Raw genomic sequence first — 25636 nt, 5'->3', positions numbered from 1 at the left:
TCATGAGCCCACACTCATGGGGCTTGCGAAAAAGCAGCAGGGGCAGCCAAAATGCACCCCGTGACCTCTCCCCTCCATAACACTGCTCCTGGGATACCACTCCTCCCGCTCTCCCCCGCATGTCACCCAAGAGACACCTTCTTCCAAAGATCCCATAATGGGTGAGGCAGGTGCACAGCGTGTTTATTGAGCTTATACACTTCCCGTCCTCTCCAGAGAAAGGGTAGCGGGGGCTCCAGCCACAACACCTACTTTCCCACCTATTTCTTGCGCAGGCGCAAGAGGGCCAACACGCTGGGCTTCCGCCTGGGCAGGAGGCATGCGCACAAAGCAGCAGAGGAAGTTAGCAGGCCCGGGGCGGGGAAACCGGCCCAGCGACTGATGACGTCACGGAGGCGGGCACTAAAAGAGATTGGCCAGAATGAGTTTAGAGGGAAGGGAAAGCTCTCTCCTCCTCAGTATTTTCAGAGGGAGCAGGAGGGGAGTGGGCTTGAGGGGGCTCTTCCGGACCTCACGGAGTTCTGCACATCGCCCCCACCATGGCTTCGGTACCCCAGCTTCTTGTGGTGCCCCAGCCGAGCCCCAAGTCATGCTTGGTCGGAGCGTGTGCCACGGGCTGAGATGTTGCTTCAGACTGGAAGTTCAAGGCCCTCGTCTTGAACTCGGCCTGTGGTCGGTACCTCACAGATACCATCACCCCGGGTAGGGCCAGGAGGCCGTTCAAGTGAGCGTCCAGAGGCCTGGGACTCCCCGCGCCAGTGCCCCCTCCCCTCCGAGCCGTGTCCAAGGTCTCAAGGTCCCCTCGCGTTTCAGGCACTGAGGTCTAGCTCGTGATGCTGGTAGATCTGTGTGGGGCCCTTGAAGCAAGCGGCGAAGAGGAAGCGTCTGCCGGCCACGGTGATGTGAGCAAAGGCACGGGGGGCCACCAAGGCTGGGGGCCCCAGCTCCTGCAGCGGCTCCAGGAGCCCTTTGTCAGGCTCAAGACGCAAGACCTGACTGAAGGCGAAGTCGCTGCCCAGGATAGCCAGCTGGTCCCTGGCGATGAGCAGCGGCTGGAAGACGTGGGCACCACGCGAGGGCAGTCGCTGCAGCAGGCGGAACATGGAGCCGTCCCAGCGCATGACCTGTGAAGTGTGGCCACTAGTTAGGGCCTGGGGTCCAGGAGGGCCAGGCCTGCAGCCCTCCCGAGCACTTGGGACAGCCTGGAGACAGGCCTGTAGGTCCCCAAACTCCTGCAGCTTTCTTACCTTCACACGTGTCACCACCCAGCTGCTCGGGCCACAAACCTGAAGTCATCCTTGGCCCCTCTCTCCCCCTCACGCCCCACACAGAGTCGGTCAGCTTTACCCACGATGGGATACATCTCTCCCATCTCCTCTGGCTGCACTCCGGCCCAGCCGCAGTCACTTCCCTCCTGGACCATGACGCCAGGCTTCCCTGGTCTCCCCCCCCTCCATCCCTACACCCACAGTCTGTTCCCCACACGTGTCCTGGGGACACCTGAGTCAGATCAGTGCCTTCTAGGCTCTGCCTGGCGGTATCTCACCCCAGAATGAGAATGCTGGAGGGGGTGGGCCATCAGCCCCGGAGACTCAGAGTGCGGTGATTGTGGTCAAGTGGGAGTTTGGAGCGTGTCAGAGTTACGGAGCCGGAGTCTGGCGGTAGAATTAGAATCGTGGGGCCAGTGTCAATGTCGGGGGACAGGGAGTGGCTTATGGTGAGCCAGCCTGAGGGGTCACTGTCTTGGAGTCAGTGTCAGGGCGGCCAGAGTTCAAAGATCAGAACACTAGGTGGGGTCAGAGTTCGAAGGTCAGCCTGAGAGGTCAGGTCAGAGTCTCGAGGCCGAGGCTGGTGTGCAAGGTGGGGTCGGTGCTGAAAGACCAGCCCCGAGGGGGGCCGCAGGTCGGGTCTGGCTTGTGGCCTCCGCTGCCTGCCCCACCTGAGGGGTCCAGCCTCACCATGGAGTCCCCGATGTAGCGTGTCAGGCACAGGAACACGTCCCCGCCGGCCTGGAAGTGACGCGTGGCATAGACGTCCTCAGCCTCGGGGATGTCTGTGCGCCTCTCGAAGCGGCCCCCGAGCCAGTGGAAGAGCACGGGCCGCTGTGAGGCAGAGGCCAGCAGTAGGTGGGGCCGGCCGTCCAGCTCGAGGGCCTCGGCATCCGTGTCCCGGTGCCAGGCGTGCAGGCTCTGGCGAGGGTAGAAGCCGGGCCCGTCCCGGCACAGCAGCGTGGTGCTGCCCGCCTTGGAGGCGTCGGCCACCACGAAGCAGGGCTGCCCGTCCAGCCACAGGAGCTCGGCGTCATTGGGCCGCAGCAGCCGTCGTGGGGCCAGGGCCTGTGTGGGGGCCAGGCGCAGGCCGGGGCCGGGCCGGGCCCACAGCTGCGAGCCACCCCACAGGCGGGCGGCCAGCACGAAGAGGCTCGGGCCCAGCACCAGTGGCTTGCAGGACACCACCGAGGGCGCTGTGGGGGGTCGGGGAGCAGGAGGGGCGGTCAGGCCAGCCAGGCAGGTCGGGGTCTCCCCCCCCACCCCACCGGGCAGGCTACGGGGACAGGCAGGAGGATGCGAGGGGGGTGCTCACCCGACAGCTCTTCCTCGGGCCGGAAACGCTGCAGGCTGTAGTCCCAGGTGAGGACCAGACAACGGCCCGCAAACGGCTGTGCCAGGACCATGTGGGGCTCCCCCTGGTAGGAGAAGGACTCCACGCCCAGCGCCGCCTCCCCGACCGTCTGGAACCAGGACAGCTCTGGGGGTGGCAGGAGAGAGTCAGGGAGGCACGGCGGACCCCGAGGGCCCTCATCGCTGAGCCTCGGTTTCCACATCTCTGAAATGAGGGGTGTGCACCTCAAAGGGACGGATAGCGAATCTTTTGATCTACAGACGAATTAAGTCACAGCAACACGGTCATACTGTGTTTTCTAAGCTGCATGACATCATCAAATAACTGCTTAGAAACAACGTATTTATCGATTTATCATTTAACTCCACAAGATCCCTGTGCGGGACATTTCATCATAGCCGTTTTACAGATGAGGAAACGGGCCGAGAGGCAGGCACGGGACCGTCCGGCACAGTCCATCTTCCATGAAATCGGACTGGAGCACAAAACTGCCCAGGTAGAGGCCACCTTGTCTCAGCACTCCCCCGACACCTCCCTCCTGAGATGAGGCGTGGCCCTGTCCACACCAGGTTTCCAAGGGAAAAAGAGCCAAGCGATGGGGGTAACGGTCGCCTCACTTGTTTGGCCACGGCTCGTCCCGGACTCGGTCCCTTTCCCCTTCTCCCCGTGACCCGGCACGTGGACGTGCCATAACTCACTTTCAATCATGAAAGCCAGGACAACACCCAGAGGCTGCCCCACGCCCTGGACTGCTCACCTCAGTCCCTCCTCTCTTCTCTAATTCATGGTAAGCAGCCTAGCTTTGGTCGTGATGCGCCAAGGTCGCCCAGCGTGGTGGTGGACGGGCCCGGCGGTAGACTCCAGGTTCTAATACATCACTCTATGTGCCAGGCCCTGTCTCCAGGTACCAGGGTTGAAGCAATGAACGAAACCACCAAGGATGCGCCCCCAAAGGTGGATCTCTTAAAAACGTCCATCCTGTCATCACCCCCTGCTCCAAGCCCTCCACGGCTTCCCACGGCCATCAGGATAAAGGCCACTCTGCTTTCTGTGGCTTTCAAAGTCATACACAGTGAGGCCCCTGCAGCCTTCAATGTCACCTGTGTCCTTTCCTGCACTCACTCCCCGGGACACTGCCTGCCTGTGACCCTCAAGCAGGACAAACTCTCTGCTGCCTCAGGGCCATTGCACATGCTGTCTTCTCTGTCTACAGCACTCTTCTGGATCTGAAGCTGCCTCTCCAGAAAAGCCTTCTCCAACCAATGCCCCATGGAAGGTAGGACCACCCCCCTCACTTAATCTCCCTCACCACTCCCTGTGTTTATCACGAGGCGTATCGTACATTTATTTCTGCAACGTTTTATTTAATGCCTCGCCCGCCAGGGCTCTGAGGGCGGGGCCCTATCTTGGTGCCCCTTGCCTCTCCCAGGGCTGGACACAGAGTGAATCTTTGCGGGATAACCGAAACTAAATTCTCCGGTTCTATGGGTCCCACAGACCAAAAACGTGTCTCACACTTAGCTGATGGTAATAATCGATCATTGTATCCATAGCCTTCGGATCTGAGCTCAGATACGCACTGCTTCGGGAAGCCCTCCCCGGCCCTCGCTCTGGCTCTGGGCGTCTGCAGCTCTGTCGGCTTCCCCCATCCCAGCCCTGACCGCTCTGGGTTCTCACGCTCCACCTTCCTCTGCGCTTCCTCGCTGCTGAGTCTTCTGCAGTGCCCGGGACCCGTAAAGGTACCAAAATATATTTATGGGAAAGCAGAAGGATCGTAGCAAGTATTTTTAAAAGGTCATTTTTATATTAATAACACCAGCAGAATGAACATTCAGGAGGGCCTCCCATCCGAGGTTCTGCACCAGATGCAGGTGCAGATACATCACTGAATTCTCACTACGTCACTGTTTATTACCTCCATTTTACAGATGAGGAAACTGAGGCTCAGGGAGGTGATGCTGCTTGCCCAGGGTCTCACAAGCTGGGAAACGGCAGAGCAGGGAGTGAGGTGAGCCCTTCAGCCCTGGCAGCCATTCCCCTGATCTCCCGCCTTCTTCTGGAACCCCTGCTGTCCCTCCCGCCCTGCCCGGAAAGCCCCCACCTATGGCTCTGCACTTGAACGTCTTGGGGTCCAGGTGGCGGAGCTGCATGTGGGCCAGAGCAGTGGGGCCGGCGCAGGCCCCAGTCCCCACGCTGGCATTCACGGTGGGCATCCACTGCAGCAGCCAGAGGACGCGGCAGTCACACTGGATCGGGTTCCCGCGGAGGTCCCTGGGGCAAGAGGCCGGGGAGGGGCTGCGACCTGGCTTCCACCGCCCCCTGGAGGCCACACTCCCCGCCCCCTCCCCGGGCAAGGGTTCGGGATGGGGCCCCAGAGGTGAGTGAGGAAATATGTGAGGACCGTTGCAGCCGTAACTTAGTTATGTCAACCGAAAGTGGGCACAGCAATCCGCTTCCCTCTCAAACATTCCCCAACTCCCCGACCCGCCCAGCCCCCTTGAGCCTCACACATGAGTTAGGGTCTCCAGGCCTCGGAACAGGAATCTGGGGAGGGTCTCGAGATTATTACTGGCCAGGCTCCTGGTGGAAGGAGAGAGAGAGAGGAGGAACCGTCACCAGCTACCTGGATGCCCCTCGTGATGGGGTGATGGGGTCCGGGGGAGCCTGTCAGGGCGGGCTGGTGAGCAGAGGGGCGAGGCCTTGGGGGCACGCACAGGTGTGTGAGTGAGCGAAGTCCTCTGAGAGCGTTCTTAGAGATGGAGCCAATGTCATTGTCCTCGATGAAGCTGTGGAGAGAAGGCATGGTGAGCGGGAGGCCCTGGGTTCCCTGCTGTGGCCCCGTCGTGCTTGGGGGGAACTCACCCCACGGGAGCCCTAGGCCCCTGGAATGTGCCGACGCCTCCCCGGAAACCTCTCCTCCCCAGGGTCCCAGACTACAATCCCAGGAGCCAGGAGCCTAACCCTGTGCTCGTGTCCAGCCTGACAGCGAACGCTGCCACCCCATCACCACCACTGCCACCATTTCCAGAAGCACTGGCACTGGGACAGGCGCTCCCGGTACCAACGGCCCCACTGTCCCCAGCACCCCCTTCTCTACCCGCCACGAGCACCCCTACAGCCACAGTTTTCCCACATACCGGCACCTCCGTCGTCCCCGCCAAGCCCAGTACCTACCACGTCGCCCTTACGCCCACACGACGCCGACGCCGACATCCTACCCACAGCCGCCGCCAATAGCAACACCGATATGTGATGGCCAACACCCACGACAATGATAACACTAACATCGACCGCTCAGACTCCGTCATCAATATCGCCACCGGCGCGATCGCCATCGGGTCCGCCATCTTTGCCAACGTCATCCCCACTCCGTGGTCCTCCTTCGTGCCGACACTTCCCCGCCAGCGGCCGCAGCATCGCCTTCAACCCCGTTATCGCCAACACCGGCCCGATGCCGGCGTCGTCCTACCGCCTTCCCCGCCACCCCTACCATCACTGCCTCAGAGTTGTCTCCCGTTAATTCGAAACATCTCCTTGCCTCCGGCCTCTCTGTCCGCTCTCCGGGCTCCCGTAAGTCGGGTAGGGCCAGAAACAGTCTTGGGTTCCCTAGGCCCTTTGTGCACCTTGCAGCACAGAGAGGGGAGGTGAGCAGGCTTCTTGCCAAGACGCCAGGCCTCTTGCCCCTCCAGGAGGGACCCTTGTCCGGACCCTCCCGCCCGTGCCAGTAAGTCTCTATACCTCCCTCCACTCTAGGAGCCACACTCTACCAAGCCCCCGTCCCTGCCCCCATCCCCTGGCCTCACTCACAGGTACTGCAGGTGGGACAGGCCCGCAAATGCATCGTCCTCAATCACAGAGAAGGAGTTGGATGTGAAGAGGCTGGCAAGGGAGCAAGAAAGAATTTTTGCAGAGTTGCTGCCCCCTCTCTGACATTTTAACCTCGGCCTCCACCCTCAACCCAGGTGCGCACTGTCTCACACACACACACACACACACACACACACATGCACACGGTGCTTTCACAGACATGCACATACACGTATGTGTGCGCCACCCCCCGCCACGCACCTGCGTGAACACCCACCCACTCCCTCGAGCTAGTTGTCCACTCAGCTGGGCCCCACTCACAGCAGGTGCAGTGTGGGCACCCTCAGGAAGCTTCCGGCCTTCAGCTGGGTGATTCCAGTCCTAACGAGTGAGCTGGGGACGTGGGCGATGGTGGGTGAGGAGAAAACCGCCCCCAGGCTCCAGCCCCGCCCCAGAGCCGTCCCCTGTCTGGGGGACGCTGGCATGCCACCCCAACCCTGGATGTATTTCCTTTACATCCCAGGGACACAGGCATTTGCCCTCCTCACTTGGCGAGGATCCTGGCAACTTTCAGTCCTCCCTCCAGCTGTCCCCCTTCTGGGGCCCCAAACGTTGCCCCTGTGCTTTGGGATTGCCCTTCCGCTCCTGTCCCAATCCCAGCAGCCCCCTGTGAGGCATCCCAACATCCTTTGCTGCCCACCTCCCAAGATCCCGAAGGGCCATGCCCTCGGGGGCCCGGCCCCCTGCCCCCAAGCCCTGGGGCCCCAGGACTCCCAGCCTCACCCTCGCGGTGACACTCACAGTGACAGCAGGGTCGGGGAGAAGCTCTCGGGCAGGTCTGGAGAGCCCTCACACAGGGCACTATCCTTGGAGCAGGAGCAGCTCGGAGGGCACTTTCCCTTTGGTGGTCTCCAGGCCACCCCGGCGCCCGCTCCGGCCAGCAGCAGCAGCAGCAGCACAACGCCTGCCCCTCCCATCCCCCCTCACCCCCGCTGCGCCCCGGCTCCTCTCTGCCCACCCAGCTCTGTGGGCTGGGGCCACTACACGTCCCATGCCAGGCGACCGTCCATTCCTCCAGCTGGCACGCCCCGTCCTGGCTTCGCTCTCCTTCCTCCGTCTCTTTCAGCCTGTCTTTCTTCCCTATCCCTTTGGTGTCTGATTTTCTGTTTACTTCTTTTTCCCTGTCTGTCTCTGTCCCTTTTTGTATTTCTGACTCAGGGAGTCAGCCTGTTTTCCACTCTCTCTCTTTATTTCCGTCTGTCTCTCTATCTCTGTCTCTCTCTCTGAGTCTCTGTCTGCCTGTTGGCCTGTGTGTGTGTCTCTCTCTCTGTCTGTTATCTTTATTTCTCACCCCCCTTTCCAGTTCCCCGTTCTTCCCCTCCTCCCACGCCCCTTCTCCTTGGAGGTTTGGGAAAGGGACTCACTGGGCACCGGGTGCGCCCAGCAAAGCAGCGTAAGGAGGAGGAGGGGGTCAGAGGCCATAGGAAGAGCAGCCCTAAGGAAGGGACTGGATGGCCCCATGGGAGGGGAGGGGCCACAAAGGGCTGGAGCTGACCACTCTCAGCCAGCCCCCTCCCCAGATTTCCCACTCCACCCCACTCAGGGAGTGTAAGGAGGATGTCACCCGGGTGGGGACCGGATGGCTCTGCAGGCGGAGGGGGTGGGAGAAGAGACAGCTGGGGGCTGGAGCCATCCTGGCCACGCCCAGCCAGCCCCCTCCCCTGGCTCCCGGAGGGTGTGATGTGCCCGGTCACCAAGGCCCAGCTGCTCCCTCTGGTGGCCAAACAGGGCAGGGCCGCTGCCCTGCCCCAAACCCACAGCCTCCAGGCCAGCCTGAAATTAACCCCTTGAGTGCCCACCACCCGCCGTGGATAAGGAACCAATGCAAGCAAACAATGGTGGTGATGGTGCCACCCCCTCCCTCAGCGTTGGCTCTGCACTAGGCCCTGTCCTAAAAGTTTACTAGCTCGTGCTAACAGCTGTCTAAGGTTGACCTTATTATATGGCTATTTTACAGGCACAAACGCTGAGGAGAGAGGTCAAGTAATTTGCGATTTGGGTTGCTGACTGGGGCTGAGCCAGCACTCAAGCCCCAGCAGCCGGCTCCAGGGCCTGTCTCGTGATTTTTGTGTTCTTTCTTGGGAGACCAGAACTCACGAACACTGGTTGTTTTCATTTGGACTCTGCTTTTAGCATTAAATAAGCAAAATCCAGAAATAAATGACACGTGTTCCCCAACCTGAAAGAGTAGTAACAATAATCGTTGAGCACTTACCGTCTGCCTGACTTAACATGAATTTACTCGGTTCTCACAACAGCCCTGTGAGGTGGGATCCCCACTTTGCAGGTGGGAAAACCGAGGCAGGAAGTGATTAAGTGATTCGCTTCATGGCACCGGACAGATCTAAACCTAACCTCCGTCCTCCCACCCCTGAGGGAAACACACGGCATCTCTGGCTACGGCTGCACACGCCTGGAAGACGTGGAGGACAGGGGGCTCACCGGCACCAGCTCAGGAAGGACCACGGGCTCGGTTCTGCGTGGGCTCAGGCGAGTCGTTTGACCTCCCTGACCCTCAGTTTTCCCATCTGTCGAGGGGGGCAGTCGGTGGCACCCACTCCCCAGGTGTGCAGAGCACTCCGTGAGATGAAGGAGGCCGTGGCCCCCGCTCGTGGGTCAGCGCAGGGTAGGCGCCCCGCCGTGGTCGGCAGGCCTGGGTGTGGACTCCGGACCCAAGGGCTTGTCCTGGACCCAAACGGCTCTGTGATTTGAGCCAGGCCCTTCAGGTCTCGGTTGCCTCAGTTGTACAGTAGGGGTGATACACTTCTTTACGGGGTCTTTGAAACGATAAAGAACTTCGTGCCAGGGACACAGAGGGGACGCAGACACGCCTAAATCCATACTCACAGAGCACTCAGCCACCAGGGTTCTCGCTGCGGCTCACAAGGGGAATGACAATGGCGACAGTGACGATACCTAACGGGTGCGTGTCACTGACTGCCGGGCTTTGTTCTAAATGTTTTCCACGGATCGTTTCCGACGGTCCTCCTAACTTCCCTCTGAGGTGACTACTGTTTTAGCCCCGTTTTACAGAAGGAGACACTGAGCCTCAGAGAGGTTAAGTCACGGGCCCAACATCACGCAGCTAGAAAGTGGGGAGCTGCTCCTCTCTGGAGCAGTTGGCCTCGAGAGGGAGGGAAGCCAAGGACTGGCTGGAGCTGGCCCGGTGCTCCCAGCCCTGCGTCACTTCTCTGCTCCTCTGTCAGCCTTCCCCAGGGCTGCATAAACATCAGGGTTATCATTAACCAGAGACTGCTGGTGACCCCGGGGTGCAAGGCCATGAGGGGCAGAGGCTCAGACATACAGGGGCGAGGGGGTGTCGCAAAGCCCCCTGGGTCCTCTGAGGCGGGCTGTGTCTGTGCCTGCGGATAAGCGTGTTCACTGGCTCCTGGCTCTGGTGTCCTACGGAGTCTGGGCCCGTGTCTAACTCTTCCGGGCTGCGGGCCGTTTCTGTCCGTAAGCCCCGGGGACCTCAGCAGAATCAGCTCCACCTTGCTAAACCTCGGTTTGCTCATCTCTAAAATGGAGTTAATGACAAGACAGTGTGGGCTTCAGAGGTCTCCGAGCCTGGCCCGGCGTTACCCGTACGACCTTAGCGATTTCTCCATTTTATAGGGCAGAAACGACACAGAGGGGATCCATGGGCTGCTCAAGGTCACACAGCCAGGAGTGGCAGAGCTCAGAGCTGATCCTGGGTTTCTCCGTCACCAGTGCCTGTGAAGCTGGCCCGCCCATGAGGAGGACACCGTGCGTGTTGTTCTCCGGGGAGTCCTCCGGGCCGCGTGAGATCAGGAGAGTGGGGGTTCAGCCCATCAGCACACAGCGGGTGGTGTCTCCAAGTACGCGAACACAAGTGCATAAGCGTGTCCGTCTGTGCCCGAGTGGCCAGCTATGTCCTGTTTGTGCATTCGTGCATTTGTGTGTGTGTGCGTGTTGCGTGTGTCCACAAGTGTGTCTGTCAGGGTTGTGTGGCTGGTGGTGTTGTGGGCTGTGTGGGAGGGTCCTTGGGTTTCCCCACGGGTGTGTTATTCTCTGTGTGTCTGCCTCTGTGTTTGTATGTATTTGTTTGCCTTTGTGCCCAGATAAACGGGGTCTTTAGGTTTCTGTGTGTGCGTGTGAATGTGCGTGGTGTGCACCTCACAGCCAGCAGCGGAAAACACGCACACACACACACACACACACACTGAAATGCCCCCAAAATAGCCCTGTGGGGCTGACCAGGTCTCCACAGAACCCTGGGGTCAGGGGTCAGCGGGCTCCTAAGGGCTCAAATGGCCTTAGGTCCCAACTGGGCCCGACTCCCAGGGGGCCTCACAGAAAGTCACTGACACCTCCCACCGCAGGGCAGAAGCTGTCCGGGGCGCTGGGGCGAGCGTGCGTGCGTGCGTGCGTGCCTGCATGCGTGTGTCTGCAGTCCAGGCCTCCCTGCCGACACCTCCTCTCCCCAGCTGTCCCCAGCGCCGGTAGTGTTCCTCCATCTGAGCCGAGAGAGTTAACCTAGCGGGCCAGGGCGGTCTGGGCTGGGGGCCGCCCCCTGGCCCCCCTCCAGCCCGGGCTCCAGTTACAGCTGCTGGTTGGGGAGGGTGAGGGTGGGGTGGGGCCGGGAGGGGAGACCGCTGAGGGCGGCGCAGTCCAGCTCTGGGCCAGGGGGTCCAAAGTGCTCACCCCCGGCACAGCCGGACGTTTGGGGGCCTTCTTTCAGCAGGGGACAGCCTGACTGGGGTGAGCGTCCCCTGCCCTCCCCTCCAGGCCTCACCCCTCGCCTGGCTGGGCCACCTATTTTGGGAGCAGGAGTGGCCAAGCCCGTGGCTTTCCAGGCAGGCCTGACCCAAGAGGAAGGGAGCGTGGTGGGGACAGTGGGGGACAGTGGGGTTCCCCGGGAGCGGGAGTGCGGGGCGCAACTCCTCCCTCCCCTGCTGCAGAGCGTGCACCCTGGTTGGGGTGGGTTTGGGACACTCACGTGTGTGGGTCAGATTGCGTCACTGTTTGGGAGCACGGGAGGCTCAGATGAGGAGTATCGTATTCGTGACTGTCTCCACCCCACATCTTGCTCCAACCAGAGGTTTGGGGAGTGGGCGTTGTCACTGCGTGTGCTCGTGTGCTCGCGCGTGTGTGTGTGTGTGTGTGTGTGTGTGTGTGTGTCCCTGCCCCTGGCATCTGTCTTCTGTCTCTCAGCCTGGCTGGTCTGGGCCTCATGCGACTCGCCTGGTGTCTGCCTATGAAAGTCACCCAGAGGCAGGCAGACAGGGATGTTTTCCCCTGTTCTCATCATTTCCAGAAGGAGAGAAGGGGTGGCCTTCCCCACAGGGGCAGCCTGTAGCCGTGTGGCAGCCCGGCCTCACCCTGGCAGGGTTGGGAATGACCCCCCAGTGGGGGAAGGAAGGCTGTTGCCATGGTGGCCTGTGTGAGGCAAATTCCTCCAGGGTGAAGTGGGAGATATTTATACCCAGGGTCAGGCAGAGAGCCGGCCAGCGGCCGAGGGCAGGAGAGCTGGGATATCACACGGACGGACGCAGCAGGGCCGTGGTGGGAGGGCAGGTGGGCCCTTGCATGTGTCTCTCACCCCTCCCCGTGTGTCTGTCTCTCAGTCTGGGTGGGGCGAGCCATCCCAGTCTTCCCATTGGGTAGGTGTGGGGAATCTGGCGCCTGCTGTAGGGCGGCCCAGGCCTCCGGGAGACCCCTGTGACTGTGTGTCTCACCCTTGCCCATTGTGGCTTGTTTTGGTGACACTGTGTCCGCATGAAGCAGGGGGTGCCCCTGTTTCTCAAAGTGGCCAAGCTGGATGATGGACGTTTTTGGAATCACACCCCGCCCCCGGGAGTCTGATTTAACCCCTTGGGTTCAAGCCCCAATGGTGGGGGTACTAGGAAACACGTTTCTTGACCCTTGGTGTTCTCCAGGACAATGGCATCTCTCCACCACATCTTGGTACTCTGTGTGGGTTTCCTCGCCATGGCCAACGCAGGTGAGTCTGGGGTAGGTAGCCCGCTACCCACCTCAGCCCCGAGGGAGGGGAGGGAAGCCTTTCAAGAGAACCAAGTTGGAGACTCCAACTTAAACAGAGTCAGTGGGGTACCAGGAAGTTGGAGGTTTCACGTGGGGGAGGGGAGGGGAGGATGCCCAGGGCAGACAAAGGTGGAGGGTGGGATGGAGCCCCTCTTCCCGCACAGGACAGAATCAAGGACAACACGGGATGAGGCGGGAAGCTGTAGCAGTTAAGTGACCACCTGCCCCCCCCCCCAGGACAGTGCAGATGAGGCAGCTAAGAGCCAGAGAGGGGTGGACAGCCTGTTCAGGGTCCAATAGTCCCCAGACTCTCAGCCCAGGACAGGAAAGCCCCCAAAAGGTCTCTTTATGCCCCTTCCTGCCCAGGGCCCCAGGAAGCATCCAACCCTTGACTTCTTTCTCTTTCCAGAGGCTCCACAGGAACACGATCCATTCACCTATGGTGAGGGAGGGAGGGGCATTTATGCTTGGGAGTTGGGAGGGTGGGTGGCCTGGGTTTGCCGGTCCTGTTCCCACTCCTCCTCGTCTCTCTCTTCCTTTATCTCTGACTCAGTATTTATATCTCTGTCAGTCTCCTTCTCTCTCTTTCTCTTGTCTCTCAGAAGGCTCTCTGACTCCTTCTTGTTTTTATCTCCCCTTGTCTGTGTCTCTGTGTCTCCGTGTGTCTATTTGACCCCTCCCTGTCTCTCTGATTCTCTTTCTCCTTTTACCTCTCAATGTCTTACGGCTCATCCTCTGCGGCCATCTCCCTTTCTCCCCTCTGTTCCCCTCCTCCTCTCCATCATCCTCCCCTACTTTCTTGTTTCCTCCCTCCTCCCTGCCCTGCCTACCTCTTCCTTTTCCTTCCCACCCCCTCCTCTCCCCATCCCTCTTCTCTTCCTCCCACATCTGTTTCCTCCTCTCATTGATCTCTCTGCTCTCCTCCCTGATCCTCCTTGCCCCTTCCTCCCCATTCTGCCCCTCTCCTGTCCTTCCTCCTCCCCTCCCTGTTCTCACTCTCCTCCCTGCCGCCCACAGACTACAAAACCCTGCGGATCGGAGGCCTTATCATCGCCGGGATCCTCTTCATCCTGGGTATCCTCATCGTCCTGAGTGAGTACCCCCACCCTGCTACCTCCAGCCCCCGCAGGTGCCGTGTTTCGTCCCCGCCCCGCCCCCGCCCCGCCCTCTGTCCCGCCCCCATCCTGCCCGGGCCCGCCCGGTTTACGCCCCTACCCTGCCCCGCCCCCGCCCCGCCCCTACCCCGCCTCTGTCCCCACGGCTCCGCCCCTCGCGAGCCGGCGCTGGCGCTCGAGCGCCGCTCGGTGCCCGCCCGGAGCGGAATCTCAGCCCTGCCCTCCTACCCCCACCCACAGGCAGAAGATGCCGGTGCAAATTCAACCAGCAGCAGAGGTAAGAGGCCCCTCGGGGCTCTCACTCTCCTCCTTCCGCTCTAGAAGGGCGCTGGGAGTGAGGCAGGGAGTCCACTCGACCCACAGCCAGAGACCCTTCGGCAAATACGTATTAAGCACCTACTACGTGCCAAGCCGCAAGCCAGGCCCTGGGGACCAAACGGCGAATAACTGAACTGCCCTCCCTGCCTGGCTGAGCTCCCAGCCCAGTGGGGGCGGCGGCCGTGGGTTCCCGCAGCCCCACAAATATAAAATCACAAAGCGTGATAAGTGCTGTCAAAGAAGGAGCCACGGCGAAATGAGATCACCGCGCTTGGCGGCCCAGTTTAGCTCAGAGTCCTGTTCCCAGCTCTTTGACTCATCTCTAAATAAAAATGTAAAGCACTGTATGAATCCCTTCTCCGTGTGAAAACAATTCTAAATGTTATTTTACAGAATAGCTAATGTTTAGTCCCACGTGCTAAAAGGTATTGTTTTATCGTGTATTACGTTATTGACTCCTCACACCCCTTGCATGAGACTGTCGTTAACAGCCTCGTTTTATCGAGGAGGAAACCGAGGCGCAGGGAGGTGAAGTCACTTGCCCGAGATCACTCTAGAAGATGAGGGTTCTGGGTTTCTAACCTAGGCTGTCTCCAGGCCGTCTGTCCTCAAGCCCTTCGGCCATCCCTCCCCCACCAACTTCCAGTCTCTTCCCCAGCACTCCGGGAGGCACTTGGAGCGCGTCCTGCCACACGCTTAAACTGCTCCTGGGTGCGCCCGATTTTCTCGTTTCTGGCGGCCCCCGAGCCTGCTCCTCGCCGGTCTCTGGCCCTCAGTACGGGGGTCTGTGAAATGGGGGCTGTACTGGGGGGTTCCTGGGAGCATCTGCCTCTCTTTTTTCATCCCCACGTCCTTCTGCCTCTCCTTTCCCAGGACTGGGGAACCGGATGAAGAGGAGGGAACTTTCCGCAGCTCCATCCGCCGTGAGTCTGGGGGAGACTTTGGGGGTTTGGGGGTGAGGGCTGGTTCCAAGAACCCCTTTCCTGGTCCTCTCTGGGCGTGCGGAGGGAGGGACTTGACCCGACAGCGAAGGTCCGGGAGTTCCCCTGTCGCTCCCCCCTCCGCGGGAGCTGGGGTGCCCCTCCTGACACCCGAACTCTCCGTGTTCCCCCTCAGGTCTGTCCACCCGCAGGCGGTAGAGACACCTGGCGCGATGGAGCCCAGCCAGGTCCTGCAGCGCGGGCTAGGCTGGGGGAGGGGGGCAGGAGAAGGCGACGAAGGGTGGGATGAGATGGCTGGGGGGCTCTGTTGCCCCTCACCCTTTTCACCCCCACAGGATTCCCCTGGCACCTGGCGCCCCCCACCCACCACCTGAGCACCACCACCACCTGGACTGCCCTCTTCCCCAGCCCTGCCCCCACAGACTCCTCTCTGCCGCCCAGACTTCAATAAAACGTGCTTTTCTCTCTCGACAGCGCTTTCTGGATCTGTCAGTCCCTCTGCGCGAAAGCCCGGGCGCCCCCTGGGCCCCGGCAGGGGGCGCCCCCACCCTTGGGGAAGGGGCGGGGACGTCGGCAGTGGGCGGGGGCGGGGGCGGGGGTGGCCGGGACGGGGGCGGGCTCTCCGGGCCCCCATTGGCTACGGCACCCCCCCCACGAGGGCTCCCCCATCTCCCCCCGACATCAGTCCGTCCCGCTTCCAGCTGCCGCAGCCGCGCCTTCACCACCTCGGCCTCCAGCCGCCCCCTGCTCCGGTCCGGCATGGCGACCCCGACCCAGGCCCCCACAAAGGGTGAGCGCCGCCCGGGGAGAGGGCGCGCGGGTGAGGGTGGGGGAGGCTCCGGGATCTCAGAGCTTAGGAGAGAGGATCTAGGGAGATTCCGGTACCGAAAAGGGAGGGGAATGGGGAAGGGGGTGTCCGTTCCTTCCCAGGGCGGAGGCCCCTGCAGCGCACCCCTTGGCGCCCCTCCAGGCCTCTTGGACACCCCCTCCCGGTGGTGTCGTTTCTGTGCGGGACCCGCGGTTGGAGAGCGGCAGTCCCGGGAGAAAGGATGCGCGGACCGGTAGCTATGGCAACCAGGCGGCTGGTCCTGCACAGCGGTGGTAGTGGACGCGAAGGGACGGGCTTCGAGGGTGGGAACGGGTGGGTCTGCGACCACAGAGGCTCTGGCACATTTCAGGGTCTCCGAGGTGGGCAAAAGGAGGGGGTCCACATCCCTCTTTCTTCCAGCCCTGGCGCCTATGGTGGGTGTCTCCTGAAATCTCTGACAGGCAGGTTCAGCGGGAAGGAGGGAGAAAGACGGAAAGACAGTGGGGGAGAGAGCTGGAGGAAGTGAGAGAGAGAGGGAGAGAGACAGGAGAGAGAGGGCGGCAGAAAGGAATGTGGAAATTGAGAAAGCCTAAGAGAGAGAGAGAGAGAGAGCGAGCACGAGCAGACCCCGAGTCAGAGATACAGAGAGAGACCCGGGAAGAGCACCGATATGAGACTGAAAGATATTCAGAGAGTGAAGGGGAAGGCGGAGAGCAACAGAAAGATGCAGAGAAAGAGAAAATCAGAGACAAAGAGACAGAGAGGCGGAGAGAAAGACATAGAGCAGGAGAGAGCGACGGACTCACCGCGCGGGAGAGAAATGGAGATAAGGAGGAGCACCATGGGGTGGGGCCATGCCACTGCAGTGAGCCCCCTTGGGCCAGAATGGGTGGCAGGACCCTCCTTCCCAGCCCACATCCAGGGGTGCTGTCTGGTCCGGGAGGTGCACTCGAGCGTGCACACAAATGTCCCTCCTCACCCCCATCCAGCCACACGGCAGTTTACATTTCACACCCCTTAACCCAGTTATTCACCCACTTAAACACCCACTGCCCCCTGAGAGCCCCCTTTCTTGAACCTGCCTCTGCAGAGGAGCAAAGGGAAGAATGCTTTAATTGCGGGGGGGGGGGGCCGGCGGGTGGCAGGCGGAGGGTTTCCCGCACAGAGAGCAGGGCCAGCAGGGATAGGCCAGTGGTGCCGAGGAGCCCCTGGTGGTGAAGGGAACCCCAGTTCCACTCCGATCTCTCCTTCCCTGCCCCCTTTCCCGGCAGGCAGGGGCTGCTGCACTGAGCCATATCTGCAGAATTTGAAGCAGGGCGGGGTGGGGGGGCTGCAGAGGCTGGAAGCCACCCTAGGGAGGGGGGGCAGGGCTGAGCCAGCAGGCCTGGCGGGAGCCCAGGGCTTCTTTTCGCAGAGATGGTGGTTAACAGGATCGATGGCAGCAGACGGGCAGAGGTGGGAGGACAGACGCCTCACCATTCCCCCCCCCCACCTTTCCCCCAGTCATAGCGGAAGGGGGGACCACAGGTCTTGGGAAACCCCAGGGAGGGGGGCGGAGGAAGAGCATGTTGTGTGTTGCACCACTTAAGCTGATTAATGGATTGTTGGGGGGGGGGGCACAGTGGAAGGGGATGAGGGCTCTTCCACCCCGTCAGAAAGCAGGAGGGAGAGTTGGGGGCAAACAGAAAGGGGGTGCAGGAGCATGACTGGGCCTGGGGTCCCACCCTTGAGAAGAACCCTGGGCTTGGCCGGAAGCCAGCCCTGCAGGGGCAACACCGGGAGGTACAAAGGGAGCAGAGGGAGTCAAGATTGGCCTCGGAGTTAGAAACCTCAGCCCCAGGACCCCACCTAGCCTGGGGTGCCCAGACCCATTACCTCTCTTCACCTCTTAAGTTGCCCCAGTTGCCATAGCAACCACCTCCTTCCTGATGTCTCCCTGGCAACTGGCCAGGAGTGGTGCACATTTCTTCTTCTGCCTCCTGGCTCCACCCTCAGCCCAGCCTCGCCCCGAGGAACCAGATTGCTGGGGTGGCAGGGACCAGAAGAGGGACTTCTGCACAGAGCACGGAGCACCCAGGGTGCAACCAAAGAGGATCCTGGAGCAGGTCCTCACCCAGTGGGCTCCCGCCGGTTTGGGGAGGCAGGCTGTGTGGAGACCCAGGGGACGAAGCAGGCTAGTCCAACCATTCCATCTGTGATTCAGCTTTCTGCAGCCGAGCAGGGCTCACATTCATTCAGTCAGTCACTCATTTATTTATTCATTTTAGAAAAGTTCTTTGGAAGACTTTTGTAAATGCCAGGATTAACAGCAGAGGAGTCAAAGCAATGTACTCTCCATCTGGTGGGGGGGGGGGCAAGCACACATGACTCTAAAATCAGGTTTCCCCAACTTGATGCTTTCGAGGACCACCTTCACAGTTTTTGTCCTATCCAAATGCTCCCCACTCATGTTCATTCCTTTTCCTTTAAAGGATTAACTTCTTTTTAAAAATTTTTTAATATTTATTTATTTTTGAGAGAGAGAGAGAGAGAGAGAGAGAAGGAGATCGTGAGTGGGGGAGAGGCAGAGAGAGAAGGAGACACAGAATCCGAAGCAGGCTCCAGGCTCTGAGCTGTCAGCACAGAGCCCGATGTGAGGATCAAACTCACAAACCACGATATCATGACCTGAGCCAAAGTTTGACACTTAACTACTGAGCCACCCAGGCGCCCCAGGATTAACTTTAAAAACAAAAAACAAAAAAAACTAGGGGCGCCCGGCTGGCTCAGTCAATAGAACACGCGACTCTTGATCTCGGGGTTGTGAGTTTGAGCCCCACGTTGGGCGTAGAGATTCTGTAAAAATAAAAGTCTTTAAAAAAGTAAATAATTTAATTGGCTTCATTTTGTATCACCATTACAAATGGAAAATCAGGATTTTTTTTTTTTTTTTTTTTTTTTTTTTGCCTTGCAACTATAAAAATGATCTTCAAGAAGTGATTCCACTTTTCTGGGCCTCGGTGTCCTTGTTTGTGGAATCAAATGAAGATAGCACCTTAATTCTGAGAGTGGCTGTGAAGATTAGGTGCATTAACACCTGTGAAGTGCTTAGACCAGCACCTGGCACGGAGTCAGTGCGATCAAATGCTGGTTAAACAACTAAAGGAGAAAACCAAATAATATCACGAAATTCTACCTAGATATCGTTGCCTGCTGAAGGCTCTGAGCCCAAGGACTGTTTTCTCTTGGGAAAAGAGGGACATTAACAAGGTGGAAGGTGTTAAAGACACGTCTGCGCCTACCTAAGACTTCCTCTTAGACGACCAGACAGGGAACTGAGAAGGACGAACTTACACGTTGTGTGAATCAGTGTTATTCAGAGTCTGGCCTAAGTGCCCCTATACCAGTCAGTTGAGGCTAGAGTTGCTCTGGTAACAAATAGTCTCAAAAATCTCAGGGGCTTCCGACAACCAGGATTCTCACTATGTGTCCTTCACGGGGTGACCCGGGCTCTCTACTCACCAAAGAAAATGGGAACGGCCACCATCTCGAGCATTCATGTCACCAGGCCAAAGGCAAAAGGGACCTCTTGCATGAGCACTTGAAAAGCTCCAGCCTGGAAGAGACATTGACACTTCCACTGACAGTTCATTGGCCAGAATTAGTCCTATGGTCTCCCCGCAAACTCAGGGCAGCTGCCATCCTTCCCTGAGGCTGGAAGAGGGAAGAACACTAACGACAGTGCCTGGCATTGCCCCTGACATTCCTGGTTCCCCTCCGCTAGTGGTGCATGCTTTGCAGAATTCTGCTCTAGACAAGTCGGAATGTTCTGAGAGCTGTCAGAGGAATTAGGGAGCCATCGAGACGGGCTTCTTGCATGGAAGGATGGTCTGAGCTCTCCTGAAGGGGAGTGTGGTTTGGGACAGGGATGGGGAAAAGTAAACACACACACACACACACACACACACACACACACACACAGAGTTTATCCACACGTTGGCATTTCTGAAATTGGAATGAGTCTTCTAATGGATGGGTATGTTTCATATGGTAGAGTTACATACTTACTCATGCATACACACACACACACACACACACACTGAGAAAACTATTATGAAATCAATTTTGAATCTTAACATTGATGATGTCTTAGAAATAAACAGCAAAGGATATATTAAAGATAATGTAATAGGTATATTCTAGGACAGCTCCCCTGTGTTGGATTTGGTGGCAGGAGGCATTATTATGAGAATAATAGCCACAGTGCCTGACTTCTGGAGCCGTCAGGTGACTGAAAAGTTTTAGGGAATATTCAGGGGAAGCTGATGCACTCAGCAGTTTACCAGTGGGATACCAGTTTACCAATAGCATGTGCAAATGGGAGTGTGTATGGTTTTTCTTTGGAAATGCGTCCATAGTTTGCCTCAGGCTTCCACAGTGGGCTAGGACCAGGACTGTCACGTACAGTTTGGTAGGTTGTGCACTGCACAAGGGAAAGTATTGACCAATGGTGTGAGTCGGGCTGGAATCCAGCCTATGCTCCACTCTTCAGACCTTGTGTCCTGCTATGAGGCTATATCATTATTTAGATCAAAGGGTGTCTTTATTTGATTTCTGCCCAGAAACCATTGGGCCAATGGCCCCATCTGGAACCTCAAAAATGTTAAGAAATCCAGTGTTGAAATATTTTTTCCCTCTCTCTCTTTTCCTGCCTTCCTTCCCACAGTTCCTCAGGAACCTGACCCATTTTACTATGGTGAGTGGCAGATTCTGATGAGGGTACCCTGGGGCTGGATAAAGGGGTGGTTGCAGGTCCCCACAGGTTATTGCTAAAGTGGCTTCAGTCATGCCAACATGATACCTGCTGGACCACAGGCCATCTGAACATGTGGATTCAGTTTCTAGCAGCAAGGTTCATGGAGGGCAGAATCAGATTTGGGGGAGGGGGGTGGTACCCTCTCTGGGTCTCCTTCAATCTTCACCAGAACTCCAGGCTGGTATGTTTTGGTCATCAGAAAAACATATGACCGAGGCCAGGCTTCCTGGATTTAGATCCTGGCTTATCCACTCACTAGCTGTGTGGCCTTGAGCAAGTAACTTTTCCCCTCTGGGCTCTTCCGTAAATAAGGAATAGTAATAGTTTCCACCTACGAGGATTGTGGGAAAGATTTATTTGGATGATGCCATGAAACCATCCCCACAACACCGAAACTTAAAGAAGTCACCCCCAGGTCTAGCAGAGCTGGCCCCAGTTCCCTCTCTAAACACTCCCTTGCCCTCTCCCTTTGCTCACTCATACCGTTCCTCCAATACGCCAAATTCTTTCCCACCTCAGGGCCTTTGCACACATGGTTCCCTCTGCCAGGCATACTCCTCCTCTAGCTCTCCATTCAGCTGACGAAGGCTCCTTTTCCTTCTTCGGGACTCAGCTCAAATATTGACTGCTCTGCTAGGAGAGGCCCTTCCTGACTCTCTGCCAAGAGGAGACGCACACACATCTAGCCATAGTCACATGGCTCAGATGTTTCATTTTATTTTTCAGTGCTTTGTCACAATATGAAAGTCAATTCCCTGAGGCAGAGGCCTGGACATTGAGTGTGTGCTCCATAAATTCTTAATTCAATAAATACTATCGACCCTTGAACAACGTGGGGGCTAGGGGGTGCATGCAGTTGAAAATCCACATATAACTTTTGACTCCCCCCAAACTTAACTACTAATAGCCTATTGTTGCCTAGAAGTCTCACCGATACCATCATCTATTAACATACACTTCGTATGTTATGTGTTTATATACTGTATTCTTACAATAAAGTAAACTAGAGAAAAGATGTCATTGAGAAAAATCATAAAGAAGAAGGGCACCTGGCTGGCTCAGTTGGTAGAGCATGTGACTCTCGATCTCAGGGTCACGAGGTCAAGCCCCGGGATGGGCGTAGAGCTTACCAAAAAAATAAAAAATAAAAAATATATATATATAATAATGAAGAGAAAATACATTTACAGTGTGTTGAAAAAAATCTGCCTATGAGCGGACCCGCATGTTGTTCAAGGCCTGTAGTTACTGTGGTGTATGAGACAAGGATGCTTCTCATGAATGAAAATAAAGTAAAGAATGACATTATAAAGGGTTGAGGAGAGGAGGTGAAATTCTAAATGGACAACCAAAGGTTTCCCTGACCTTTGAATAAAGCCCAGACATTGGTAAGGAAGGAATATTTGGGGGAGGAGCTTTGAAGCAGAGGAAATAGCAAATACAAAGGCCCTGAGGTAAGACCGTGTCTGATCTGCCCCAGGAATGGCAGAGAGCCCAATATGCCTGAGGTAGGGGACTGAGGGAGAATGTGGAGGGGGTGAGGTCTGAGAAGGAACGGGGACCAGGTGATGCAGGGCCGTGTGGGCTGTGGTGAGGACTTTGGCTTTTCCTTGGAATGCAATGGAAGCCAGGGTGGGGTGGGGCCCTCTGAGCTCCGGAGCACCCGGATCTGACTTAGATGTTAACAGGATCCCGTGGCTAGGGGGCAAGGAGACCACAGTGCAGGCTGCTTCCTGCAATGATTCGGACAGGTGACAGTGCTGGACAGAACCAGGAGGAACCAGCTGTAGAAAGAGGTGAGATTATATATATGATGTAGATATCATGTATGTATCATATATACATGTATGTATATATGATGTAGAGGAAGGTTTTACGTATACACAAAGAATCTAGAGAAGGGTAGAGGGTAGAGAAGGGTAGAGACCTTCTAGAGAAGGTCTAGGGACCAAGCTCGGCTTGCCATCCTCACACTAGCCCACTGGGGGAGCCCCCGGCACGGCCTGCAGCATCCCTGGACTCTGGACCCTGGCGGGGCAGACTTGAAGCCGGTCGAGGCTCCAGAGAGGCCTGAGGTGCTACCCCACATTGACATCCCCCGTTATCTTCCCCAGACTATGACACGGTGCAGACTGTGGGCATGACTCTGGCCACCATATTGTTCCTGCTAGGCATCCTCATCATTATCAGTAAGTGTGACCCTTTCCTGGGCTCCGAAGCCCCTCAAAGGAGGCTGCCTCAGGTTGGGGGGTGACGTCGCTGGCCACCCACCATTTCCCCGCTGGCTTTTGTCCAGACCCTTAATGTCCCGTCTTGTTGTGTCTGTCTCCTAACAGGCAAGAAGGTGAAGTGCAGGAAGGCGGACTCCAGGTCTGAGAGGTCTGGCAGCAGTGGGGAGAGAGGGGAGAGGGGAGGGGGCGGCCTGGGGTGCGGGGGCACTTCCAGAACAGAAAGTCCCCAAAGCCTGCCCAGTCCTTGCTAGTACGCCCACGGCTACCCGATTTCTTTATGCTTTTCTCTCTTTGTTTCCACAGCCCAACATGCAAATCCTGTAAGTCGGAGCTTCCCTCCTCAGGTGAGGGCGAGGGAGTTACGGTCTGGGAGGAGAAGAGGTGGGGGCCGGAGGGGGAAGGGGAGCTGCGTTGGATGTCCCTGAGAATGATGCCACCAAGAACGGATGTGGCAACTTCAGCAGGAGCTGAGGCCCCGCAGACCAAAGAGGTTAAACCATGGAGAGTCAGTGGGATGTGAAATGTCTTAGAGTCCCCAGTGCTTCCCAGAAACGAGTACAGAGGCCCTTGAGAGCAAGGACGAAATGATCCCCCAGAGGAGAAAGCCACAAGTCTGCGAAGAGAGGGGCCCCACTCGGGAGAAGGACTTGTGAGGTCCGGATGGGGAAGGAGTGGAGCGCCAGAGGAGGCAGGGAGACAGAATATTTTCCAGACTTCATTGTTCAGGTGGGAAGAAGGAGGATGAAAGGATCAAGAAAAAGGAGGGGAGGGTCACCTGGCTGGCCCAGTTAGTGGAGCACGTGACTCTTGATCTCAGGGTTGTGAGTTCGAGCCCCACATTGGGCGTAGAGATGACTTAAAAAAAAGAAAAAAGGAATGCGGAAAGGGAGGAGAGGGGGAAGGGGAAAAGGGGGGAGGGAGGGAAGGAAGGAAGGGTTCCTGGATAATTGTATCAAAATAACAAAAGGAGAGATGTATAGAATATGGATTTTAAAAACTGACCTCGGGAAAGAGAGAATATGGGGATGTAAAGAGTATGAGGGTGGAAAGCACAGACAAAGAGTGAAGAGGTTGGGGATGAAGGGGATGGAAGTGTTAGAGGGGGTGGGGCAGTGGAGGGGGGAGTGGTGTGGAGGGAGTGGCAGTGTGGGGGGTGAGGGGTGTGGAGGGGGTGGGAGACATGGGGGTGTGAGGGGGTGTGGAGTGGGGTGGGAATGTGAAGGGGTCAGGGGTGGGGAGGGGGTGGGGGTGTGGAGGGGTGAGGTATGTGGAGGGGTGAAGGGGTGAGGGGTGTGTAGGGGGTGGGGATGTGGAGAGGGTAGGGGTACGATGGGGTGTGAAGAGGTGAAGGGGGTGGAGGGGGTGCGAGAGTGTGGAGGGGGTATGTGAAGGGTTGAGGACTGCGGGGGGGGGGTGTGTGTGATGGGGTGTGAAGGGGTGAGGGGTGTGGGGGTGTGGAGAGGGTGTGGAAGATGGACAGAGATTAGGATGCAGGGGGGAATAAACCTTAGATGCAAGATTGTGACTCCTTGGGGGTGTTAATTGAATTATGTAAAAATATCTTGACCTGCTTTTAGTGGAACTGCGTCCTTTCCAGGGACGTCTAAAAACCAGAAGGGAACCTCTCTGCCTCTCATAAAGGTCTTATAACTAAAAAGTGGGCCTGGGGGTACTCAGTGCTTGGGGGGATTTGGTGTGGAATTTCATGTGTGTTGTTTCATATTCTCTTCACGAGATTTAAAAACCCTAACGGGCACTTTGTGGATAACTGGGGGGGGGAGGGGGGGCAAGGTCTCGGATTATGCACGAGACTGTGACCCACTACAGCTGAGCGATGGTCCCAAGTGGGTGGGAAACGGGGGAATTCTGACTGCCTCCAAATGTTGGGGAGATGGGGTGTGGGAATGGGATGGGGTGTAAGAGGAGGTTGGGGACATAGGAAGGGGAGAGAGACTCTTTCTGGCAGGGGGACCTCCCAGAAAGGCCCAAGCTGGGCCAGGGATCTCCAGCCTCATCACAAGTGTGTTCCCCTCCATGACAGTGTCCTGTGGGGGCGGACAAAAGCCACACAAGTGTCCCTAAATGGAGCAGGGCGTGGTAGGCAAGACAGCTCCTCAGTGCTAGCTCAAGGGTGACAGTCCCTGGGGGGTCTGGCTTTCAGGAGACGACGGGGGGGGGGGGGGCGGGGGGGTGGGGGGGATGCCCACTGGCTGTGGGAGGGGGCGGGGTGCACCTCTCTGGTCGCTGACCGCAGCTCTCTGACCCTCTCTCTCGGTCTCTCTCTTTCTCTCCTCCCGACCCCGGTCCCCAGCCCCTGGAGGTGGCGGTGTGTAAAACCAGCCCTGGGCACCTCCACTGCTGTCCCTGCCTGAGTGCGGAAGCCTGAGGACCGGGTGGAGGCGGTGGGGACCCCAGCCTTGCGCCGGGGAGCGCTCCCCCGAATGAGCCGCCCCACCCACCCGAGGCTGGAGCCGCTGCACCCCGCTGCCCCTCCCCAGGTCTTGGCAATGACGATCCCCCAAAGAGCCCGTCTGCATCCCAGATCCAGGGACTCAGGCCTCCAGCTCCTGGGGTCCGGGAGTCCAGCCGCAGCCCCCCAGAATCCCCATGTACTGCTCCCCTGCACCTCCTCGTCTCCCCTCCGAAGATCCGATCCGTTTCCCTGCACCCTCGGTGTCTATGTCTTGAGCTTAATAAATGTGCATTTGGGTTTTTCCCCCCGTTCTGTCTGTGAGTTCTCATCTGTGGGGACAAAATGGGGGAGAGGGCAAAATTGAACGTGGGGGAGCTCTCTCCCGTCCCCAGCCTTCCCCCCCTCTTCTCTCTCTCCTCCCCCAGCGCCCCAGCGGCCTACCCCCTCTCCGAGCCCCCAGAGCTTCCCCTCCCCTGCTCGACGCCCCCTCCCGGGTTGCTCTTTACCGTCTCTCCCACCC

General features: G+C 58.0%; 3 protein-coding genes and 1 long non-coding RNA gene across 14 annotated transcripts; 3 read left to right on the top strand and 1 right to left on the bottom strand.

Moving 5' to 3' along the window:
• Positions 1-162: 162 nt before the first annotated feature.
• On the bottom strand, positions 163-10791 carry LGI4 (leucine rich repeat LGI family member 4). Of its 3 annotated transcripts, XM_003997904.6 has the most exons (9): positions 7231-9695; positions 6751-6822; positions 6430-6501; positions 5337-5408; positions 5131-5202; positions 4724-4893; positions 2584-2748; positions 1959-2464; positions 163-1124 (listed from the first exon to the last, which is right to left on the bottom strand). In XM_003997904.6, the coding sequence occupies exons 1-9, from the start codon at positions 7404-7406 to the stop codon at positions 810-812; spliced, it is 1620 nt and encodes a 539-aa protein (XP_003997953.2). In that variant the 5' UTR covers positions 7407-9695; the 3' UTR covers positions 163-809. The 3 variants fall into 3 exon arrangements, with proteins under 3 accessions (XP_003997953.2, XP_006941454.2, XP_044901503.1); XM_006941392.5 differs by lacking the exon at positions 4724-4893 and having other exon boundaries at positions 2584-2876; positions 7231-10791; XM_045045568.1 differs by lacking the exons at positions 6430-6501; positions 6751-6822; positions 7231-9695 and adding an exon at positions 5797-6416.
• Positions 2875-8667, top strand: LOC123382186. Its single transcript, XR_006590171.1, has 2 exons — positions 2875-3898; positions 4176-8667. It is a non-coding gene; the product is annotated as an uncharacterized LOC123382186 (long non-coding RNA).
• An 81-nt stretch (positions 10792-10872) lies between the features above and the next one.
• FXYD1 (FXYD domain containing ion transport regulator 1) lies at positions 10873-15340 on the top strand. Of its 4 annotated transcripts, XM_045045576.1 has the most exons (8): positions 10873-10952; positions 12390-12454; positions 12905-12937; positions 13513-13587; positions 13851-13887; positions 14802-14851; positions 15045-15096; positions 15205-15340. In XM_045045576.1, exons 1-7 carry the CDS (start codon positions 10888-10890, stop codon positions 15065-15067), a joined length of 348 nt encoding a protein of 115 aa, XP_044901511.1. In that variant the 5' UTR covers positions 10873-10887; the 3' UTR covers positions 15068-15096; positions 15205-15340. The 4 variants fall into 4 exon arrangements, with proteins under 4 accessions (XP_044901511.1, XP_044901510.1, XP_044901512.1 ...); XM_045045575.1 differs by having other exon boundaries at positions 15045-15340; XM_045045577.1 differs by lacking the exon at positions 10873-10952 and adding an exon at positions 11057-11211 and having other exon boundaries at positions 15045-15340.
• On the top strand, positions 15155-25423 carry FXYD7 (FXYD domain containing ion transport regulator 7). 6 transcript variants are annotated; one of them, XM_045045572.1, is made up of 6 exons: positions 15155-15357; positions 15571-15659; positions 22587-22661; positions 22809-22842; positions 23007-23047; positions 25015-25423. In XM_045045572.1, the coding sequence occupies exons 1-6, from the start codon at positions 15155-15157 to the stop codon at positions 25035-25037; spliced, it is 465 nt and encodes a 154-aa protein (XP_044901507.1). In that variant the 3' UTR covers positions 25038-25423. The 6 variants fall into 6 exon arrangements, with proteins under 6 accessions (XP_044901507.1, XP_044901506.1, XP_019674381.1 ...); XM_045045571.1 differs by having other exon boundaries at positions 22809-22851; XM_019818822.3 differs by lacking the exon at positions 15155-15357 and adding an exon at positions 20383-20412 and having other exon boundaries at positions 15504-15659; positions 22809-22851.
• Positions 25424-25636: the final 213 nt, after the last annotated feature.

Source organism: Felis catus, chromosome E2 (assembly GCF_018350175.1).
Source record: "Felis catus isolate Fca126 chromosome E2, F.catus_Fca126_mat1.0, whole genome shotgun sequence".
NCBI lineage: Eukaryota > Metazoa > Chordata > Mammalia > Carnivora > Felidae > Felis > Felis catus.
This window is presented reverse-complemented; position numbering and strand designations above follow the sequence as displayed.

Bases quoted from the DNA above. Each gene is read 5' to 3' on its own strand.
- LGI4 (XM_003997904.6), bottom strand. From the start codon at position 7,406: ATGGGAGGGGCAGGCGTTGTGCTGCTGCTGCTGCTGCTGGCCGGAGCG. The intron at 5,409-6,429 runs GTGAGTGAGGCC...TTCTCTCCACAG, and splicing joins CTGTCCCACCTGCAGTACCT to CTTCATCGAGGACAATGACA. The intron at 4,894-5,130 runs GTGAGGCTCAAG...CTCTTGCCCCAG, and splicing joins CTGGAGACCCTAACTCATGT to GGACCTCCGCGGGAACCCGA.
- FXYD1 (XM_045045576.1), top strand. From the start codon at position 10,888: ATGCGTGTGTCTGCAGTCCAGGCCTCCCTGCCGACACCTCCTCTCCCC. The intron at 12,938-13,512 runs GTGAGGGAGGGA...TGCCGCCCACAG, and splicing joins ACACGATCCATTCACCTATG to ACTACAAAACCCTGCGGATC. The intron at 13,888-14,801 runs GTAAGAGGCCCC...CTCCTTTCCCAG, and splicing joins AAATTCAACCAGCAGCAGAG to GACTGGGGAACCGGATGAAG.
- FXYD7 (XM_045045571.1), top strand. From the start codon at position 15,155: ATGAGATGGCTGGGGGGCTCTGTTGCCCCTCACCCTTTTCACCCCCAC. The intron at 22,852-23,006 runs GTCTGGCAGCAG...TTGTTTCCACAG, and splicing joins GCGGACTCCAGGTCTGAGAG to CCCAACATGCAAATCCTGTA. The intron at 23,048-25,014 runs GTGAGGGCGAGG...CCCGGTCCCCAG, and splicing joins GTCGGAGCTTCCCTCCTCAG to CCCCTGGAGGTGGCGGTGTG.